Source organism: Colius striatus, chromosome 4 (genome assembly GCF_028858725.1).
Source record: "Colius striatus isolate bColStr4 chromosome 4, bColStr4.1.hap1, whole genome shotgun sequence".
Classification (NCBI taxonomy): domain Eukaryota; kingdom Metazoa; phylum Chordata; class Aves; order Coliiformes; family Coliidae; genus Colius; species Colius striatus.
In genome coordinates this window covers 60,735,201-60,758,285 of record NC_084762.1, presented here as the reverse complement: position 1 = coordinate 60,758,285, position 23,085 = coordinate 60,735,201, and the positions used below count along the sequence as shown (strand labels likewise).

Genomic DNA, 23,085 nt, shown 5'->3' with positions numbered 1-23,085 from the left:
AAATGAGTAATACTTTACACTGTGTAATGTCTTACAGTACAATGCCTTCCAGTCCTAAATGACTTATTTTCCAAGAATCACCAGGACTAGTAGCTAAGAAACCCCTTATTTTCCCAAGCTGGGGATTTCAAATACAGTTCCCTGAAAAAAGCCCTACAGAGCAAAACATTACACAGTAAAATGTTAGTTTGTCTTATGATTTCTTATCATGCATTGTGTTGCACGATAAGAGTGTCTGATTTTTCGATCTCAGGAGAGACAGCTGATGGTTTTAAGCAGTAGTAACTAGATGCTGAAACACATTCATGTGAGACATTAATTAAACGTTCTCTGATTAATAATGGCATTTTTTAGTATTTCACTGAAATTAACAAGAATGAGGAAGAAGATACAGCGCTGCCAACTGCAAATCCTCAGATGTGAGTCAGGACTCTAAAAATGATGAGATTTGTTAAAGTCAGGAAGGTTCTTTGGCTATTTAGCCTTTTTTTTTTAATCTGCTAAAATACATTTGGGCCTCTACGATTCAGAGAAAACTTACAACAGAGCAATTCAGAAAACATGAGAGTTGTACAACTTGTTTCCAGGATGAAAGGACTGCATAAGCCACCAGCTATTGTGAAACACCTAATTCATAATTCTATATGCAGATGAGAATGAGTAAGGTAAACAGACCTTACAGACTGTAAGGTACACAGTCTGTCAGAATTCAACCAAACCGCAGTTCCAGAAACTGAAGCATTTTACTCTTTCACCATGAATTTCCATTAAACATTATCTCACATCACAACAGTACTTCTGACTGTATCTTGTACCAAATGGCAGCAGAGCTGTAAGGCACAGCTGTTGCCATGGCATTTTGTTAGCCTCCTGCCCTTCCATGCAGTACTAAACCCTCTGGACCTCTGCCCTGCTCCTCTGCATCCCACTTCTTCAAGCTGGGGATATCTCCATTGCCTTAGCTGTCGGATTTTTGCCTCCTCTTCTCTTGCCCCTCTCTGTAACACGCCCTGAGGGGCTGGCACGGCGGGAGGATTGAACTTCTCACTCGGCACAACATCAAGACCCAACTTTCACTATTCGTAGCTCATTTATTCCACCTCAGGCTGTTTTACAAAGCTGGGGGGGGGAGGGGGGGGGAGGGGGGGGAGCGGTGGGAAGGTGTTGTAATTAAAGGAGGTGATACACATAGGGTGTTTGTACCAAAACCAAGTGGAGGTCAAAGTGCTGCCAGAGCCACTACCTGCCCAAGCATGGGGGACCCGCCATCGCCGCTCCACCACCCGAGGCTCGGTCTGTAGGGGAGCGGAGGGGCGGTGGCCGCTTTCTGGCGCGGCAGGACCCTCCGATCTTCGGTCCTGGGACTTTAGTGGAGCATTGGAGCCTTTTCCCGCAAGCCTAAGGCCGAGGCTGCCTGTCTGCCGCCCGGAGGCCGCGGGTGCGGGGAGGCGCGACCCTCCCCGAGCCGGGCGCTCCCCGGGGAGGGGCCGGCCGGGTCGCACCGGGCCCGCTCGCCAAGTCCGGCTCCGAGCAGCCAAACCCAGCCCCCTGGGCTCGGGGTGGGCGGGGAGGGCCGACCGGCCGGGCGCCTCTCCTGCAGGGAACGAGAAGACGAGCGAAACTTTCCTCCCCGGCGACGGCAAAGCGCCAGCGGCCGCCGAGGCGAAAGCTGCCGGCATGGGCCCCGAGGCGCTGCAGCTCGGCACCTACGGCGGGGCGGCTGCCGCCGCCCTGCTCTTCTGGGCTGTGTGCTTGCTCTGCAGGAGGAAAAGGTACTGGGGTGGCGGGGACGGCGGGGCGGGGGTCGGCCGCCACATTCCTTCACGGCCGCGCAGAGGGAGCGGGGCTGCGAGGCGTGAGCCGCGCCGCCGAGCCGCGCATTGGGCCGCGGTTCCCTCCGCCCGCCCCTCCGCGCCGGGAAGCCCTATCAGCGCCCGCCGCCGCCTCCTCCCCGCCGGCCCGGGGGCGACGGGGTCTCGCGGGATGGCGGCCCGCGGCCCCCTACTGCGCTTGTGGCGAGCGCGGGGGCGGCGGCGCCGCGGGCGGGGGCTGCGCGGCGACACTCGGCGCCGGAGGCGCGGGAGAGTCGCGGGCCGGCGGGCGTTCCGCTCCGGGTCGGGCCGGGGGGAGTCCTCCGCAAGCACGTGTGTGCCCGCCGCGGCCGGAGCGCCTGGGGAGGCTGGGCTCGTCTGTCGTGGGTGCGTGAAAGTCAGTGTGCCAAAACAACCGGCGAGCGAAGCGCGTAACCTGGCCCGTGGCAGCTCGGCGTGTGAACGTGGGTGACCCTTAAAAACCCGAATGTTGCTTGCGCACCGTGTGTTGCAAAAGAGACCGTGTGCTGCACTTGACAGCCTGCTCAGGGAGTCCAGGGTGCACAGACCTTAGCTACTGAGGCACGGTGGGCAAATGCTGACGCCGCCGGGTTGCAACATGGGCCCTCGGCTGCCAGTGTTGTATGTGATGAGTAGCTGACAGGGAATAGCAAAGCCCCCAACAGTCGAGTCATGGACATTCTGGTGGCTTTTGTTTGTGTCTCTCACGGTGTTGCCATCAGTTTCTTTCAACTATACGATCTAAAGCTTCACAGAAGGTACACACATGTTTCGGGACACTATAAGCAGAAGTTGAGTTTGGGGGGAGGGGGTGGGGAAGAAGCACTATCTGCAACTATTACTTCTATTTTTGAACAATACCTGTTTCTTTACCTGCTAACCTTTTCGCGGATTTTTTCACTTATGTTGCCAATGCTCGATGTTCTTCACTGTCTGTGCCACATCTGATGAATAAAATGTGTGTAAAGCCTTGGTGAAGGAGGAGTGAAGAAGGGGAGGGATCAGTATTCACTCTTATCGTTTGCATTTTTTTAATTACCATGTAGCAAATATTCTAAATAGTAAACAGCTACTTTTCCTAATTGTTGACAATTACTTTTGAAGGCACAGACATACCAGTGCAAAAAAATATTAAAAATTGCATTACTAGCCTCTTGAAAAAAAATCAGAATGTCAGTTTGGCAGCTTTTAAACCAATAACCCTTACTTTGGGGCCACGTGTAGAATTAATCAAATAATAGAGAAAAACAGTGAAAAATCCATTGTTAATGTGATTTGAGTTAGAAAGCCCAATCCATACCTGAAGTGAAAGACATCCCTTAAGACAAACTACTTGACAGAGTAGTTTAAGATATGGCTGCTGGATAGGTGCTGCCCGATTGGTCAGACCTCCTCCCTGTTGCTTATCTGATGCCCTCTCAGCTAGTTTGGGGAGTTAAACCATAAAAAAAAAAAAATAGTTGCTTTTTTGATTGGTTTAGTTTCCAAGTCTAGCTCCCTAAAAGAGGTCAGCACAGAAAGCAAATAGGAAGCAGTGAGGACATGGTCAGGCAAAATAGGATTGGGTGTAATTTTAGGGCTAGAAGGCTACTGACTGAGCCATATTATAAAATTGTGCCTGTCATTAGTAGAAATTCTAGTAGAATTGTAAAAGACTGATTTTTTTAAAAATGGAAACAGGCAAAGCTCTTGCTTGTACTTTTCAGCCAGGTGTGAGTGGTAGAGAAAAAAGATCAAAGAACCAATTTTGGGTCGTTTTCATAACCCTTGTGGATGTGGAGTTTTTAAGTCAGCACTTTAGAGTTTACAGCAAAATTGTTTGGACATTTGTGTCACGACAGAGTGATATTATACAGGGGACAACAACAAGAAGGCATACCATATTGCACCAAAACCTCAAACTGCTGTTTGATTAATGAACTACTTTAAATCCTATGCTGTTTCTCAGAGAAGTGTACAAAGCACTAGTGTGCAAGCAACTGGAAATAAGAAGTGGAAAAACCCATCAACCTCTTTGTATGACAACCCTCGGCATAACGTGCTGGTCTCCACCAGCACCAGCTGAGCAAGCATTATCCTGCTACAGTATGACGTACAATTAATTTAATTTGTAGCGCAAAGGAAGAAGATAAATTGTGCATGGTCTTGAGAGATATCTGGCAGTACAGCAGCCATTTCTGATGTCCAGGAAGAAGAGCTATATTAAGAGTGCAGTGGATTAAAAAAATGGGGCTGAGGCTTTGTTCATGCTTTGCAGACTTGGTGTAAGTTTATAATCTTCCCTTGCTCAGCTGTCCCTTATCTGTTTATCTCTCCCCATGTGTCCTTCATGTATCAGGGTTTTTTTTTCCCCTTTCTTCTATTTGAGTCAGCCAGCATAGGCAGGACTACTCCTGCTCAGGAATCCACAAAAACACATTTGTAAACCTGTTGACATAGGGGCTGTTGGTAAACTACTGTGTGAGTAAATGCAAAAGTCAAGGTTGTATTCATACACGGGTGGACAGAAATGCAGGCCATTCTAGTGTTGTATAGCTTACCTATGCTAGAAAAGATGTTGCTAGTTCACCTCTGCACATTTTTATAGAAATCAATATGTTGTGATAATTTTGATAGGCTTGTACCAGTGAGCAAGCTCTGTGTGAGGGGATTGTTTAAAGTACCAAGGTAAACTTTACCAGAATAATCAAACTGAACATCTTGGGTACAGCCATACATGAGTTCCATCAGCAAATGTGTGTATAGAAATGAAGAGTGCTACTAAGTGCTAACTTAAAAAGTTTGCTAAGTTTATTTTGTTGGATGAGGCCTCTGTCCCGCTTGAGTGAGGGGAAGTAGAGCCACGAGAGTTATGTGTGTCCAGGAGCGTAATAAGGGCTTGTATGTCCCAGAGAACAAAACCAATGAAATCTGATGAATTGATGTTCCTTAACAAGATGTTACAGGATTTCACCTTTCTTGGTGTGAGGTGCGTCTGCTTCATTTCCTCACCCGCTGTGCTTGTTACTGGAGAAATGATTTTGTCAGGAGAGGTGTCATATTGACTTGATCTGCTGTTGCCTGTTTGTGTAGTGTGGTTGGTGTAATCTGGCACCATGAGATTTCAGGGTGAGTTCAGTAAAGTTTACTTACTAGAGTATTTTGATCTACTCTTTGGAGACAGCAAAGAAAGGAAGAGGAAATTCCTTTTGTATAAATGTTTATAATTTGAGTGCTGGTGGCAGTAATAACACAAAGGAAACTAATTGGAGTCTTTGCCAGGTTTTGTATCACAGATGGTGCAGAAACAGTAGTAGAACAAAAGTTTCCTTAATCACAGAAATTTTTATTTTGAGTTAAACTTCATTGTCAAATGAAGCGCAATGCCTTCAGCATGCTACAGAAAACTCTCCCTTTTGCTGGTTAAATGAAGAAAAGGTTGTCTAGGCTGTTTGCTGGGGAATGTATTTTCTACAGAGAGAGCTTCCTCACAAAGGTATTTCTGCTACGGCAAAACTCTATGACTTCCTAGCCTGGAGATTGTACAGATTATTCTCTCTTGTTTTCGTAAAAGGTCTATTTCTGTCCCAGCTTTATAGTTTTATTTTTGGTTTTAAATCATTTTTTCTACTAGATGTGCATAATCTCACAGTGCAGGAGGTGAGATGGCAGGTGAAGCCAACTCAGCCAACTCCTACTTGTCTTCCAGCAGGAGTGCTGTCCAAGTCACAGAAGGGCCTTCAAGATCAACAGGCGTTGACTCCTAGTTAATTCTGTAGATGTGGTACTACTAGTCTACTTTTTCTTGCTCAAATGGATGCTTATTTTTAGCTGCTAGTGTTTATTGCAGCTCCATGACTGAGAATTATCTCAAATGGTAACCGACAGTTAGGGGACAGGGCTGGGATGCTCTCTGCCTCCCTCCTTGCAGGGAAAACACTGCAAATTACCAAGAAGAGGAAGAGGCTCAGGCTGACCACAAATGAAAACCACTGGCTTTGGGAAGGGGTCAGTGGAGAGAAGTGGAACAAAGATTGTTGTGTCTGTATTTATCCATTGAAATTGTATCTTACTGTCCTGAGGTTTGCATCCTGAAGTCTGTCAGACAGGAAGATTATGACCCCAAAGTGGAAGCACTCAAGAGTGGTTTATCTCTGGCTGGAAAGTTATACACACATCCTATATGAGGTACACCAATGAAGGGATTTGTAAAAGTTTTTCCCTCTGAAACTCTGTAGATTGGTAAGGTTGATATTTTAATTGTTATGAATGGACTTCACAGTCAAGATTTGCTTGCAAGGAAACATACAATAATACGGCACACATAACTTGTATAGGTTTTACTGTACAGCTGTAGACAAATTACCATGCATGGAATTACAGGGCATGTATGTTCTAATATATTTTTTCTGACCAACTTCTAATGCATCGGAACATAGTATAAAAAAACCCTTAAACAGTATAATTGTAGATGAAAGTCAACATAAGATGAATTACTTGATAAATTTCTCAGAAAGGATTTTACTGTCATGAATTACAGATTTTAAGCCTTGTGAGAGCAAAGCTTCTTTCATGTTTCTCCCAAATTACTCTCTTAAACCCAGATAGATATTGTTAAAGAGAATATAGATTGTGTCTTTGCCTTCAAGAACATCTTATCCTTCTCTGTGACAAGCTGTGAGCTTGCTAACAGCTCTCTTACCAAGTGAATTGTAGTTCACAAGATGTCATCAGCCTGTCTTTTTTACCACTTCTGCTAATTTAGGCAATATGTTAAGGTAGTTTTCTGTTGGAAGGAACATCAGGAAGGACAGATAGAAGGGTATCAGAAAAATCCAGCCTCTCTCATCTTACCTTGGCTTTCTATAAAGTCTTTTTCCGCCATCCTTTTGGTTGGAGTTCTAGCAAGTGCATGCATTTTCATGACCTCCTTTTGTTTAATGTTATGATCCATTCTTACTCCACTCTGAAAAGATTAGGACTGAATACTGAAACTGCAGAAAAGGAACAGTTGTATTTCTTAAGTAGTCTTAAAACCCCTTTCTTTCTCACCATCACACTTGGGTTTCCTGTCAACTCTGCACTGCCTTGCCAAGATGCCGGAGAAGCCTATTTCTCTGCTTGCTTCTTCTGATAAGAGCTTAGTGAAGGTGGAATAAAACAAAGTAAGCAAAAGCATAGCCTTCTCGAGATGTACAAGAAAGACTCAGTTCACTGGCTTTTGAGTTCTTTTATGTCCCTAATAGTGCTGGAGAGACTTCATGTAGCGGGTCTTGTACAATCACAGGTCTCAATACAGGTTTTTCTTTTTTTTCCCCACTTTTTCAGCCCTGCTGCTTGTAGTTCTGATATGCAGTCTGGATATTGTGCATCTCAGGCTCTGCTTCCTACCAACAAGGCTTTGATGATGACACTGAAGATGACACCTCTTTTAGCAGCTAAGAAACTTTTCCAGTAGTCTATGATTTACAATATTCTTTGCTTAAGGTACACTGCCACCTAGCAACAGTTTCCCTTCCCTCCCAGTTTTCTTGACCTACTTTGTTTGGGGTTGCTAAGCTTTAGTTTGTACTTGGTCTGGTCTTGTTTAGCATCTAGAACTCATCAGTATATGCCATCCTGGTACGTATGTGTGTGTGAGGTGGAGATACTTTTAGTGGCAATAAGAACTGTTAGCTTCAGGTTTCTCACTAAACTACAATGGCTTTTACTTTTACAGTGTTTTTTCCTTCCAGAGTTTTCATGAAAAATGTAATATTTTTATTTCTTTTTTCCTTGAAGCGCTTGATTTTGCTTTCCTCCGTTCATTATTCTTTGGAGGAAATAAAATTAAAGGGCAAGAATTAAAGGGAATTGCTTTCAGCTCTTTTTATTACTCCAGTGCAGCATAAAGCATGGAGCATCCATAACTTACATAAAGTACTGAACGATTAACCCTTCTGCTTCTCATCCAAGGTGCTAGTCCTAAAGGTATGAAGGAGGACCTGACCAAATACAGACTGCATAAAAAATGAGGTTCATGCTTACTACTGTATTTAGAGGAGGTGTTGTGGTTTAGGCCCATCAGGGAACAAAAGACCATGATTATCCTTAAGTACCAAAGACCTGAGAATTGCCAAAGGGCAGGGAGACCTTAATTGCGGCCTATAGTCCTGGACTAAACAGACCAGGTTACTCAGCTGTGAGAAGAAAACAGAAAATAATTTAATCCAACACCAACTAAAACATAACCATAAAACCCCAAAACATAACCAAAATAAAACAACACAGAGTGGCACAATGATGAAGAGTACAACCAGGCCTTTAAAATCACCTTCTCCTCACCCCTTCCCTCTTCCCAGGCTCAGAGCCCTGGTCCTGGTGTCTTTATCCCCCATGAACAGCTAAGGAGGGCAGGGAATGGGGGTTTCAGTCAGTCTATTCCTGATAGCTTCTACCCTTTATGTCTTCTCAGGGCAGGCATGCTCTGCACCAGTCCTCCCTGCACCTCCCCAGGGTACCTCACATACCTGGCAGCTCTGCATGGGCTGCTCCGATGTCTGTTCATCCCAAAGGCTGCAGCTCCTCTCTGCCTCTCGTGTGGATCTGCTCTGTGGCACACAGGCTCCCCAGCACGGCCTGCGCCATGGCCACCTCCTCACACAGTCTCTCGCCTGTCTGGGCATACTCACATAGAGCTGCTGGTAGCTCTCAGTCCTGCCATTGCCTTCCATGGGTTGCAGGGGTACAGCTGCATTCTCACCACGGGTCGCAGAGGAGTCTCTGGTCTGGTGTTCCTCCTTCCTTCCTCTTTCTCTGCTTGTGGAGTCTGTGTGGTCGCCTCCATCTTGTACCACTCTTACACCTCCTCCGAAGCGCTTCAAATTCCCATCTCTAAATAGTGATGGCAGAGGCACGAGCTTGGCCCAGCTGAGCCAGAGGTAAGTCTGAACCCAAGAGCTGAGGGAGAGTCCAAAAACTTTACTGGATCGTCACTGTAACCCGCTCCCCCTGTTACCAAGCAAAAGCAGCACCTTGCTAAACCATGACAGGAGGAAAATGTGTTGGTTGGCAAATCTTAGCTGAAATATTACTTACAAAGCCTGGTGTGAAGGAAGACACAAAGGGTCAAATCTTAACCCTGGTACCATCTTCAGGAGATATTAACTACTTTTGTGTTAAGCATGATGGCAAAGCGTGCCACTTGATACATTTTAATTGTTGGTGATACCACTAGAGAGCTGTATCAGCAGGTGACTGAAGGACAGGCTATAGTCGTGACCTACAGAGCTACCTGCACCTCTGACTCCCACAGGGAGAAGTGACTTCAGTAGGAAGCAGGGACTTGGATGCTTCTGGAGCTTGCAGTCTTGCCTGTGGACTCTGCCTCAGTACCCCTGCTGTAAATTGGAGGTCAGTGTGGTCCCTCTTGTTTTACGTTTAACATAGCTGAATGCTTCAGAGCGCGTTCTGATAGTTGCCAGAGAAAATGAAAAAAACCTCTTGTATGGTATAACCACTCAATAGGTTTGCCCATTCCGTTTCTCCTGTATGCCGAACTACAAGATGTAGTTATACTTTTTAAGCCAGAAATGGCACATTTTATTGCAATATTCATCTAAGCTGTTGAATCATGTCAGCCACTTCAGTGTTTCGCTCAGTTATGAAAATTGCAGTCCCATATAAAATTGTTTGGTCTTTTTTTCAGTCAAGTATTTTGATTAAGTAGTTGGGCAGAACTTGTGGTGTAGTAATGCAACTGTTCCCAATACTCCATCTAGTCATTTATTTAAACTTAGTGCATAGTGCCAGGGAGTGGAAGAAATATAGAAGCTAAAAGAAACAGCATAAGTGCAATGTTAATACACTATGTGAAGTTAAGGAAAATCTCACAGTTAAGTTGGCAATCTTTTTCTTTTACCCAAGTTTTATAGAGCTACTTGGTAGTGGAGCCAGGGTTGGAACTCATTCTCTTGACTTCTAGTTTTGTGCTTTAACTTGCTGCCTTTCCTTTCCAACACGCTTACCATATATGACATTATAGCTGTCTGGTAAACTAACTTTTTCAACCACGAGGCATATTTTGAATTCTGATTTAAAACTTCAGTTGTGTTCCTTTTCTTTCCCAACCATTTACTGATCTTTCTGCAAGATGCGTGTAGGTTTTTAGGCTAATATCCATTTGCATGCCGTCTGGGAGATTTTTGGCTGACTGAGAGTCCCATAAAACAAAAGTTTCCTCTTTACAAACCACATGGAGCTTGGCTGTAGATATTCAGTTCCTTTCTCCACAAACTGTTTTTAATGGTGCCAGATTCTTCTGTTTCTTCTCCTTGTTTGGCACATGTCAGGAAAAAAAATCTTGGCTCTCGTATAGAACATATCTTGTTTCCTCTTAGCTGCTTGTACTTTCTATTCGTAATTCAAATCAGCAGAAAAAATGCTATGGTTGTGCTTCTTGTGATTTAATCTTGTAGTTTTCTAAGCACTATACTAATGTTCTTTAAAAAATAATTCTCTCTCATACTATAGGCCTGGTGGTAGGAGGTTTGAGTAGAACATGGTGGATGCATCTTTGTTGATTTGGGAGAGTATTGCATGGTGTCCTGACAGGGTAGCCTGCTCAAGCTCTGTGGAGGCACATAAAGGAAAAACAGATGAGAAAAATGAAGCTAAAATGTAATATTAGAGGAGTATCCTCTCAGTCACACAACTGTCCCTTTATGATATGGCAGTGAAAACCCAAATTGCACAACACTGCACGTTGCAGACTCATGTACGTAGTGGGAAGTTGAAGAAGCATCTCTTTCCTGGTCCGTGGCATCCCAGGGACCTGTCAGAGAGCATGTCCATGTTTGTCACAAACTGCTCATGTGGTTCACTGACAGCCTCGCTCTGCATGTATTGAGTTCTTGTATCAGTCAGTCTCCTACTGGTGGCTAAGACAGAGTGCAACACTGCTAAGTGTGGTCACCTCTCTGATATCTTGTGACTCCCTGGAAAAATCTGCAGACTGCTTAGTGGCCTGCTCTTTTCTTACCCAAATTCCTGGCTTCTCAGAAGGCCCTTAACCAGGTTTTTCCTGAGTGGTCATTACAAATTCTCGTGTCACTTGCCTCACCTGAAAAGAGTGAACAAAATGTGAAATTTCTGAGTGATATGTTGAAGAAATTATCATAGAAAATTGCCACTTTCTCGTTATTTTTTAAAATTATATAGTATTTAGAAGAAATTGTGGTCACTGTGTGAGAATGCAGAAGTTTTAGAATTATAGCTCTGGCAATAACTGCTTCAAACCCCCTCCCACAAAAAACCCAAAGGAAACTCTAACGAGAGAAAGTACTGCTGTTAAAGCACAGTAGACAGAATTGATGGAGAACTGGTGATTAAAATTAAGTTTCCAAGAAGTCAGTATTTCAGTCTTTTTGTACTCTTCCTTTGTATGCATGCCATCAGAAGGGAGGATTTGCCCTTTTGTCACGGTGTAATGCTGTAGGTCTCTGAAGGCTTCAGAGAGATCATCTTCAAATTTCTAATAGGGCCCCAGATACTCTAATCTATTTAACAAAAGCAGGATGCTTACTGAAGAAAGGACAATTGCTGGTATCTCTTTGGAGAGAATTTGAGTGACTTCCATTACTGGTCCATTCAACTGATGCTGCTGTAGCATTTGGTCATTTCTTCCCTAGCTGGGAAGTACTGCTCAATGTTTTCCTTTTCAGTCCTGGCATGGGTTTTTTTTAGGTTACAATAGCTCATCTTCAGAGCTTCTGGTGTGTGATAGATCATAGCCATACTAATTCTCTCCAGCTGGTTTTTCAGCATGAGAAGCTTTGGGAGTTGCATTTGGGAAGCTTCTCTGAAAATAACTCAAACAGTGGATTGATGACAAGGTGTAATTTTTTCCTTCAGTTGTTCAGGAATTGATCTGTGATATTTACCCATCTCAGATTTATACTTCATTAAGACAGAAAAAGCCTCTCTGGAAGATGTACTTTTGTGTCGGTAGGTACTAGTATTTGTAAAATGTTTCCAGGTGACTATTTTTCCTCCTTATTTCTTTTGAAAACTTAATGTTATTTTGTTGGATAGGATTTTCAATTTTTTTTAATAGATTTTCAGATGTCTAGGTTAGCTTTCAGCATGATAACCGTTTTGCTTAAATAGCAAATTTCCAAGCCCTACAGCTGAGGGCGAGGCAAGTTGCCAGAGCCCACACTGCAACGCTCATGTGCGATTCCCGTTTAAAAAGGAGCAGCTGTGTAGCTGTACGAGAAGTGAAAATGTCTCTCAGTTCAGGAGTCATCCAAGAACCAATTGTAAAACATGATGAATGTGCAGAATCGGTATTTGGGCAAAATGGGGAGAAAAAATTAAAGTACTGAGAGGGAAGGCTTGTAGGTGGTGCTCTTTTTAACCCGAATACATGCCTGAAAGATTCTGATTCAACAACAGGAAGGCTTAAACATGTATATCTGATGATGAAATTAAGCTTAAGAGTGCATGATGGTACACAAAAGATGTTAGGGCTTTTCAGTAACAGTTGCCATCAGAGTATACAAGGCTGGTGGAGGTTCATTTCCAAGAAGTACAACAAGCCGGATTCAGAGCCTGGGCTCCTTCTGAGGATCAAATAAAGGAAATTTGAAGTTGCTATGCTAGTGGCTTACACATAATATCCTTTAAAGCCAGGTTAAATTTTCTGTCACTACTAAGGAGCAACACAGAATTGTTCACAGCAGGACTGGAGAGGTTCCTTGTGCATGTCGGTGTTCAATGGCTTAGGAAACAGCTGCTTGCGTGATGTCTGGTTTGTGGTTGAACAGACAGCCGAGTTTCTGGCGTTGCTGCTTTAAGATACAAAAATTACAATTAAACTTCAAAGATATATTGCATATGTGGATGAGTTAGATTTTTTTTTTTATTTTAATGGTTTAGTTTCTTGCACCCTGTGTGGTGAAAACACTAATAGATTCTACGGGGTGTTACTACATTATGAGTGAAGGCATTTTCTTCATAACTTGTGGACTTTCTCAGATAGCACCATATCAGCTATAATATATTTAGAGCCTTAAAAACATGTTGTTACAAAAACTTTAAAATAAAACTGTGCATGTCATAGAATCATAGAAAGGTAGGGTTTGAAAAGGACCTTTAGAGATTATCTAGTCCACGCCCCCTGCTAAAGAAGGTCCACCTAGATCAAGTCACACAAGAATGCATCTATGTGGGTTTTGAAGACCTCCAGAGAAGGAGACTCCACAACCTCCCTGGGCAGCCTGTGCCAGGGCTCCCTTACCCTCACAGGAAAATAGTTTTTCCTTAAGTTTAAATGGAACTTTTTGTGTTCCAGCTTTTTTCCGTTACCCCTTGTCTTGTCACTAGATACAACAGAAAAAAAGGATGCCCCAATCTCCTGACATCCACTATTTAGATATTTGTAAATATTAAGGAGATCCCCATGTCGCTCCGATTGGCCCTACAGTGACAAGAATCTGAATTAGACAATGCTGGAGTCTTTTGGTCTGCAAGAAAGTCAGACTTCTTGACTTGGAGATTTCATTTGCAGATGTAGGACTTAAGTTTGTGTTTCTCCCCCAGGAACAGATGTCCTTAAAGCATAGTTGTTCTGAAATCTTATGTCCTGCATAGTCTAGCCATTGCAGCATCTCCTGCATTGGCTGCATAAAATTGACTTGAACACAATTGCACTTGAAATTGTGCAGGGAAGGATGACCTGAATTTTGTTTATTTTTTCCTTTTGAGTGATGAGTCCTGTATGTTGTTCTCACCATTCTGTCTTTGCTTTAAGAAAGGTGGATGTATTTGTCTCATTAGTGGATACATATGTCCTTTTAAACATTGAGAAGATTTAATTAAAAGTGATGAAAGATAGCCTCAGATGGCATCCAAATCTAACAAATGAGACCATCTTCTGTTCAAAGTATTAAATACTGCTGTTGCAAATAAATACCTGCTGAAAGGTGTGGGCAAGATCATCTCATGTATCTTTATTAGTGCCTCCATGGCAAGTTAGTATGGACTGAAACAACATGTCTATCCTTTCACCCCACTCCCAAGAACATTTGGGTGGACCAAGGCACATGCAGGACCTGGTGCTGTTCTATAGCCTCTGTATTACATGCTTGCCTGCTTGTTTTGGGAAAAAGGAGAAAAGCAACCAATTTTTTTTAACCAATGCTGTGAAAAGCAGAGATAGTTCAGATGAGACCAAATGATTCTTTTTTTGTTTAGACATTAAAAAAAAAATCTTGTTTGTTTTGTTTCACACACTGTTTCGGTGTATCTTGTTATTAATAATACCTCCGAGACTATTGTTTAGGAGCCACGCATATGTGTGATCTCTTGCCTCTGAATTGTGTTTCAACTGTTCCAGAGACCCAAATTCACTATATACAATAGAAATGTGAGGGATAAAGCAGCTTAAACTGTAGTGATAAGGTTCATTTCATCAAAATGAAAGCCCAGGAAAATTTTTTTCTTGTAATTGTTTTCAGCACAAAGGTAATGTGCTAATTTGGTGCATCAGATGGTTTCTGTCTTCAGACCATGTGAAAAAAAACCCCCAACAAAACGCTATACTTCTAACTTTGTATGCAATTATGTGGTGTTAGAAATGGTTCTGATCCCTCACTCACTGCATTAAAGACTTCACACCAGCTTCAGTTTTCATTGGAAAGACTGCAACACTGGGGATGACAAGAAGATGGAAATCTCTGTGTGCTATGATGATGGTGACTCCTAAAGTGAAGGCTGCCCTAGGTTTCCCACATGTGCAAGACATCTCCATCCTCTATAGCTTTTCTCAATGTGCAGGGACCAAGGCTCTGGGTAACAAAATCCCTGCTGGTAGCACCCATGAACTTTTGTACCTCTGGTATCCTATTTGGTCCCAAGCATGCAGATCAGATATAGGTATAGATTCTGAAAAGTCTGTCCTGCTTGTGCAGTCAGGGAATTTCTCAAGATTGTAGAAAGAACAGATGAGTCAATTGTCTTCCAAAGTATGAATTTTACTGCAAGTTAGTGCAGAATATGGACATCTCTTTCATTTTCCAAGGTTGGGCTGGTCAAAGCAGCCTCAATAAACATGACCTTGCAGGCTAAATTTCTCAAAACTGCTCTGTATATGGAAAACAACCAGCACAGTTGGATTGTGTAATATAAATAAGGGCCCTACTGCAGTTCTGCTGATAATCTTTATAACCTGATAGCAGAGTTTGGCTAGTGAATAATGCTAGATTCATGTCAGTCAAGGAAAAAGTCTGTTTTTATGACTTCTTGCTCTTTCAACAGGCTTTATATTTCGTATCTTCTCTTTTTTGCCTGATTTCTCAATTTGCTTTTTTACTGCTCACAAAATTCACTGCACTGTGTAGGGAGTGTCCTCATGAATTCCCATTGCTCTGCTCAGAGGGTAAGCTAGGCTAATGAGACCCTTCTTTGTTTCATTTGAGTGAGTTTCGCTAATTGCTTTTATCACACTGGAACCTGCAAGGGGATTTCCCGTAGAAAAAATGACATAAAAAAATGAAGCGCTTTTGTTGGCAAGTCACCTGGCAATTCCACCTGGATTCCCATCATAGCTGACAGCAGATGTGAGTGACTCCTTGACATCTAGTGTCTCTAATTGCCCTTTATTTCCCCTCTGTTCTCCTTTTGTGGAATTTATTTCTAAATTGATGGGATGAAGCCCAGGTTGTGATGGAGGGCATCTCCAGTCAGTAGTAGGGAGAATGAAAGATCAAATTAGGATGGTCAACATATATCCAGAAGAGATATTTCATCCTACCTCCTGCCCTGTCTTGTGATTGTGGCTGATCTCTCCTTATACCACTTCATCCTTGTATCATCACTTCCTTACAGCCCAGCTCATGCCGGGAGCTTGCTGCTTCTGCAGACCTAAGGGGCAAGGACTTCAGCACTCCATCCTTCCCAAAGGCTCAGGCTCCCTCAGTTATTCATTTGTATCCGTCTTTTGCAGTGAGTCTTGCTCAGTATACTCATAATCAGCCTGCCCCAGGATTGAGTCAGTATTTTCAGAGTGACAATAGTGTTAGGTTTTATGAACTTATGACTGAATTAATTTCAAGCCTCAAGAATGAGTTGGCAATTGTTAGTCAAACGTCCCTAGGAGTGGACAGCCTCTATTAGTCCCAGGTAGACCTGTCCTCTGACTTTTCAAGAAAATTTACATTGAGTCCTAATGGAGTTTGCTGAACAACTGAGTTTATAGTACTGATGTTTATTAATTTTACTAAGTTTATGTTAAATCAAGATATATTGGGATTTTTTTTTTTTTGTCTAGCTTAAAACTTTCCCCTTGTGTTACACTGTAGTCCCTTCTTGTCTTCGACTTGACCCAAGAGTAGCTTGAAAGCTTCTTGCCTTCCCTGGAACACCTGCCTTCAGTAGGACTCTTTTCTTACACAGGGAAGAGATTAGAGCCATCACTATTCTCTTCATTTATATAATTCTGTCATTGCCCTGACATCAGCGTAATCTTCTTGACTGAATGATCAAACTGATTTTCAACAGTTTTAGACAGAGTTAAAAATTAATGCATTTAAGTCGTCTTTGATTTTTCTGGCAGTTTCTCTGTCCTTCAGTTTAGCCTTTTATCTCAAGTTGCTTTTGTTTTTTACTGTGCTTATCTTCCTCCCTATAAAAATATCTACTACAGCTGGCATTTTCTAACCTTTAGGCCTCTAATTCTCCTTATCTCATGGTAAAGCAGTTTACGAGTGATAGCAGACCCTCATCAGACTTTATATTATTGTTGTGTTCAATATGACTTTTTGACCTTCTGGTTTTCTGCTAATTTTTGGACATCTGGTTTTCTGCTAATTTCAGGATTTGACTTTAAATGTCTGCTCACAGCGTAGAACTTCTATGGTGGCTGCAGCTTCATCACATAGCCAAATGAAATAATCTCTCTGTAAGTGGTACATGTAGACTTAGTATTTCTGTGGGTCATAACACTTCAGTAAAAACTGAAAGACTTTTGTGGTAAGAAAAGCTGTCAAAAATCACGGCAAATCCTGCTACTGTGGGCTTTTGAAAAGGGAACAGAGCTCTGGTTTCTGGTCCTGCTTCTACCAAGAAATGGCTTTGGATTTTGTTACAGAGGGAGGTTTGTGTTTTCACTTTGCAGGATGAAAATACACAGGAGTTAACAGTGCTTTTGGGAGAGTCACAGTCACTGAATTTCTCAGTGGCATTTTAAACACCAGCAAAGTTTTGCCGACCTGGCCGCATTAGATCAGGTTGTGATTCTTCTCACAGCCATAGCTGTGTCTGCAGAAGCCCTTCAGCAGTAGCAGTAGTACTTGGGGGCAGGGGTGATTGCCTTGGTAGCAGTTCTTTCTGGTTGAGGAACCAGCTTAGTATGTCGGTTCGAGGCATGTTTGCTCACATGGCATTTACTGACAAGTAGGGCAGATTAGGCCATATGGGAAGGAGTGGAATTCTTGATACTAAATACATCACGTATGATACAGAATATACAGTAGTTTTTGCTCGCCATAGTGCTACTAATTCCTGGGGGGGGAAGTGTGGTACTAATTTTATGCTTTGAACAGAATTTCAAAGCTCAGTTTTGATACAGTTAAAATGCATTTATTCATCAGTTCTTGAAGAGTTTACAATTCAGTATTTGGAATGCTATTTTAATTGCCTAGAGTTCATAGAGGATGAGACCACTTCTTATTGTAACTGGTTACTTAAAAATAGAACTTTCACTTCCATCTGCATAGCCATGCTGGTTGACAACTGAAAAGACTGGGGCTGATTCTAGGTTTCCTTTCATATACAATATTATATGTATTTGAATTATAGATATTGCATGGAAATATACTGGCCACATGGCCCTCATCATGAGGGAACCTTTTTTTCTCATTCTTAACACTGTGAAACAGTGACTCGTTTCTCAGATTCCTTTCTGGGTCAGTAATGCTAGCAACTGCATGTGGCTAGACAGAGTTGGCACATTCACTGTCCTCTGCTAAACCCACTCCTTATATTTTGTTTCCAAAAACTGGCATACTTGTTTTTAACCACATCTGCTGACAAGTCTTATCTGTTTTTTCCTACTGGGATATTAGCCTTTTAAAAGCAATCTGAAGCTTATTCTCCATTCATAATAAAAAAGATGCGGAGCTGTAATTCTGATGACTTATACAGAACAAAAAATACTCTCTCAGTGACTGAGAAAGCTGAAGCCTGTAGAGCCTTTTTTTCATTTTTAAGTGATAAGATGCGGAACACAGCTAAGGACTTCTGTCTTCCAACTATGGACCATATCAGATGTGAATGTGCTGTAATCATTATGACAAAACAGATTACTAAAAGTGGCCAAGTGGCTTTTGAGCCACAAAGGTTTTGTGCTATTATAGTATTTTTTTGTTTTGGGCATCAAGAGATTGAGATACTAATTCTTTGACTAAATACACCCTGAGTTTGTGAGAGAGTTGTCTGGTGAGAAGCTCTTCTGGCAGCCTATATCTGCACAGAGCTGGCTGCAGTTTGTTATCTGTGAGTTTTCTAAGAGTTTCTTCTTGTCACTTTAGTACGAGGAGTTCCTTCTAGAATGAAAAAAAAAAAAAAACGTGTGTGAGTAGTAAAAATAATAGGCTTTTTGTATTGTGAAATGTGCATGTGTTCTTTCCCGCAGAAGCCAGATGTGAGGGGAGAAAAAAGGGAGGCTGAGGGAAATCCCAGTGTTTGCTCATGGTATGTGACCAGACCCAGTGCCTGAAAAGTGATCCTTGTCATAACCTGCAGACAGAGCCACACTGAGCTTAATTAATTTGTTTCAAAAGGACGGACATTTGCCTCATCAGTGATCATATTTTTGCCATTGCAATTATGAAGAGTCTAAGTCCTCTGGTCTGTTTATTCCTTGACACACAGAGTATAATTTCTCCTAATCCTGATGTTTAATCCTGAATTGGCAGTTTCTACTTCAACTATAAAATTATTCCATTTTTAACTAGGCAGTTTTTCCTAAATTAATGAGGAGTATAAGCAAATAGGAAGATGTACAGGTGTACAATGGAGAAGGTGTAGGGTAAGTAGTTTAGTTGGGGTATAATAGGTGGTAAAATTTTTGGAAACAAAGACGGCTCATAAGAAGAGAGTGGTAGACTGAAAACCTAAACCATCTTTTGATTACAAGCAGATTAAAACATTCCTGCAATCTTAGCATGCTAATTAACCACAACTGATACATTATGGATGCCTGTAAATAAGTAATTTTCCTTTAACTCTGGTTTAACGCCTGAAGATATTGGTTTAGGTGCTTATTTTGATGTAAGCTTTACATTTATTTAGCTGCACTGTTTGCTGTCAAAAAATAAACTTAGCTAAATTGCTAAATGTTTCATGCTACATATCTGTTAAATAATATTGGTATGTAGGACTTGTAAGCCTACAGCTTTATGAGAATCAGTAACTTCTACAATAAAAAGGACTCTTTTTTTCCCTAAAACTGATTTATATTGGTTGCTGTTTTCTTTAGTGTCAATTACCTTTTATAATCAATTCAGGCATTTGGAGATCTTTGGGTAAAACTGGAAGCAAAGCCCAACTGCTTTAAAGTGGGTTTGTTTCTTCGTAATGTGTTGAAATTAATGTGGTTTTTGGTCCACGTATAATCTTCTGACCTCACGTTTTTCTGTTGCCTTTTTTTTAAAACAAGAAAGGTGTTAGGGGAACCAAATATATACCAGCCTTTGGCTTTGTTTTGATTTGTGGTTCTGTGACTGTGCTGCTGCAGCTATGGAAGTGCTGGAAGCCTGCTGTATGTGTGCTATATTGATGATCTTGACATCATGTCATCTGTGGTTGTATATGCTGCTCCTTGGTACTAGTAGGTCGTCTTCAGTCTGTGTCTGCAGTGATGAAGCCACACTGGGGCTCAAAACACTTATTTTAGCAAGAGCTCACTGAAATAAAAACACTGAATGTTCACCACTAACATTCATAGAAAAATTCAGTTTATTTTTGCACACTCATATAGTGTTGTTAGAAATTTTAACCACTTTTAACAGACTGATTAGTCAAGAGTTCGATGAGGAGATAGTCAACACTTGGCATTCCTGGTGTGGGTTACCTACCATGTTTCTCTATTTTATATGTGAGAGCACCTGGTGTACACCTCTCCCCAGAGAGCACAGCTAGTTCCTTACTATTTTACTAGTGCCAGAAGTGTTGTGAGGATCCATCCTAGTTTTTGTGTCCTCTGTACCATTTTTGGACTGATGGACTTTGCTGACTTCACTCAAGTCACCCATTTACAGCAAGAATTTGGATGATGCTCAGTGTATCTGTTTCAGATCTGTTTCGGGCAGTGCCTTCCTTGCTCAGCAGGGAGCATCCTATAATATAAGGAGGCTTTGTCCATTTTTTTTGAGTAATTAGAAAGTTATCTGGGTGGAACTCATGTACAATTATGTAGGATTACTTGGATTTTCTCAGGGATGAGAAGTAAAGGCTCTCTCATAAACAGGAGTAACAGAAGACAGATGAAGTAGTATTAAGAAGACAGTCATTTTGTCTTGACTTATTAAAAGTGGAGACTCCATTAAGAAATACACTTTTAAATTAAGAAATAATAAGCAACAAAGACATTCAGGTAACTTGTTTGTAATTTCCCCAAATGTGCTGTGCCTCTAAGAGAATACTGAAAGAAGTTAAGTCTTTTTTGCTTCACAGAATCAAAATGAAATGAAATTCCATTTTTCAACCTCATGCTTCTACCAGATTTGTTATGTTAGGAACATGATATGGTGTAAAAAGCATCTGTAACCTCAGGCTCTCAAGAAAAGGCACATGTTTTATACATTATTATCTTCTTTTTGATGGATACCTTCTAGGAAATGTCTTTGTTAGTTGTTCTTTTTTCCAGTGCAGAAATACTGCTTCAACATGTTCTATGTTGAAATGTCAGTGTTGTGCTGTTGTGTAGGTGGTAGTATGTATTATACACAGTTTTCAAAACCTGAATAATCAGTGATGTGCATGACTTTGCCAGGGAAAACAAATGGCTGTGTCATTTTGATTTTGGTATATCAGAAAATGTAACCTATAAAAGTTAATTAGCATTCTTCCAGAAGGGGGTTGTTTAACTAACATCTTTGTTTCCATATTTTCAGTTTTGTCAGAAGTTGGAGGGGAGCATTTTATTCTGTTGCTAATATATACCCATAGATTTGCAGAGTATTTCACAGAGCTTTAGCTACCATGCATCTGTCCTTCATTTGAGCAAACAGCTAGATTTTCCACTCACTAGGAGAATTGCTTAAATCCACTGAAAATTTTGACTCTCGTTTTCACGTGGTTTTTAACCTGTTTTTTATAAATAAAATTCTTAGAGCTTGGTAGTGTTCCTGTTATCTACCAAAAAGAGGGTTTGTCAGTGTTTTTAACAGGAGAAATCCTGCCACTGTCATTGAAATCCTGACCATCTGTGTTGATGGGCACTGTGGGGGGGTTGGTGAATCTCCATCTCTCATGGGTTTGGTTCTCTGCTCTGGTAGGCTCAGTTCTTCCTGTTCACCCTGGGTATTACTGACATTTTTGGGTGCACAAAAGTTTCTGGTGTTAAACAAAACTAAAGTTTGAGCACCCATAATACTGAATTGAGTAATCTCACTTTATTTTTCTGTGTAACTACAGAATTCATTAGCCTTTCTCCACCACTTTGGAAACTAATTAATAGGAGACGTAGCTGTTTGCACACCAGTGTTACTTAACTGTGCTAAGGTAAGTTATAAAATTACTAAACAGGCTTCTCATGTGCTAACTGGTTTGATAAACTCTTGTCTGGACTGAGGTCTTCCCAAGGCTGAAAAAACAAAGATGAATAAAATTGTCATTTCATAGTAAAATCATATTGATAGCTTTACAAATATTTGAGAAGTGGAGGTGAGGTTCTCTTCTGGATATTATTTCTGGATGTTAATAGTTACAGAAAGTGCTTAAGAAAAAGCAGTCATTAGAGAAATCTAAATTTTATTTTAATGAGGCTATTCCAGAAATAATCCTTAGAGGCCAGATTTTCAAGCCTGCTAAGCCTGCTGAGATACACTTGCTGTGTACCAAATCCTTCCGTAAATGACAAAGTTAAGATAGTCTTGTGGATAACTTGGCTTCTTTTCCACTGCTCTGTAAACGCCCTATTGAGACTGTGTTTTGGAAGTCAGCTTAGATATTGTGTTACTAAGCTGTATGTTGAAATGCTTGGTGTCCTTTAATGCAAACCCTGGAGAGCGGCTAGAACCCCCACAGAGATTTCAGCATCATAACTGCCTGTGGAACTGCCTCTCCTCCTTATTTAACCAAACTTCATGGACTCGGAGGTCCCTAGAACTGAGTGAAAACTTGGTAAGAAGCAAATATTTGAAAGATAATGGGCGAACTGAACAAATGGTGGGCTGTATGGCAAGGAAAGGAACTCAGGGCAAAGTAATTTAAGAATTAATGGTAGATAGAGTACTGTTGTTTCCAGCTAACTGTTGAAAAGACATTTCTGTGCTGCCTCATTATGCTTAGGCCTGTTCAGAGCACAATCTGTTTGATTTTATCACCTCTTTGATTATAAATCTGAGAGCCTGTGAGAGCATCTCTTCTGACCCTTTGCTTGAAGTGGGCTTTAATGTTTCACTTGACAGTGCCAAGCCAACATGTCTTTGGACAGTATGTGTCTTCCAGGCCATCCCCCTGGCTTTCTTAGTAGCCAGTTCCTTTTGTTTCTCATCCTTATGTTTAAATTACCACATTTATAACCAAGGTTTGTTGTTTTCGTATCACTGGGGATTGCTATGTGTTTCTCCTCTAAGATAGAAGCCTGCTAAGGCTCAGTTTTTTACCTTAAAACTTAATTGAGTTTTAGCAAGCTTCTTCATTTGCCTGTATGCTGGTTGATTCCCTTCCCTCTTTAGAGATGTCTTCCTAAGAGGTTTTTTGGGCTAAAACCCTATTTATGTCTGACAGCTGGAATTCAAGCATCTCCCCTAGACTAATTACTCATATCCTTGCCCATATTTCCAAGCAAATATACTTTCCTACAAAGTTCATTTTTCCTTTGTTTCATATTTTTCACTGTTTCTAACATGCTTGTTCTCCCACTTCTCATCTTTAGTCCTACCAACTACATTACCATGTTTTGAATTTTTCCCTGTGAGGGTTCAAATTGCCCTTACTCATTTGTAACAAATTAATTGACTGAAGGGTTGAGAAAGACTGTTAAGGAGGATTACTAAACACAGGAGAG

The 23,085-nt window shown here is 41.5% G+C and overlaps 1 protein-coding gene across 1 annotated transcript in view; it reads left to right on the top strand.

Moving 5' to 3' along the window:
* Positions 1-1,492: 1,492 nt before the first annotated feature.
* LOC104551236 (cytochrome P450 7B1) overlaps positions 1,493-23,085 on the top strand; it is a 125,518-nt gene continuing 103,925 nt past the window's right edge. Inside the window, exon 1 of the mRNA XM_061995963.1 lies at positions 1,493-1,772. Within this exon, the coding sequence (XP_061851947.1) occupies positions 1,678-1,772 (95 nt within the window). The 5' untranslated portion in view covers positions 1,493-1,677. The remainder of the gene's footprint in view (positions 1,773-23,085) is intronic.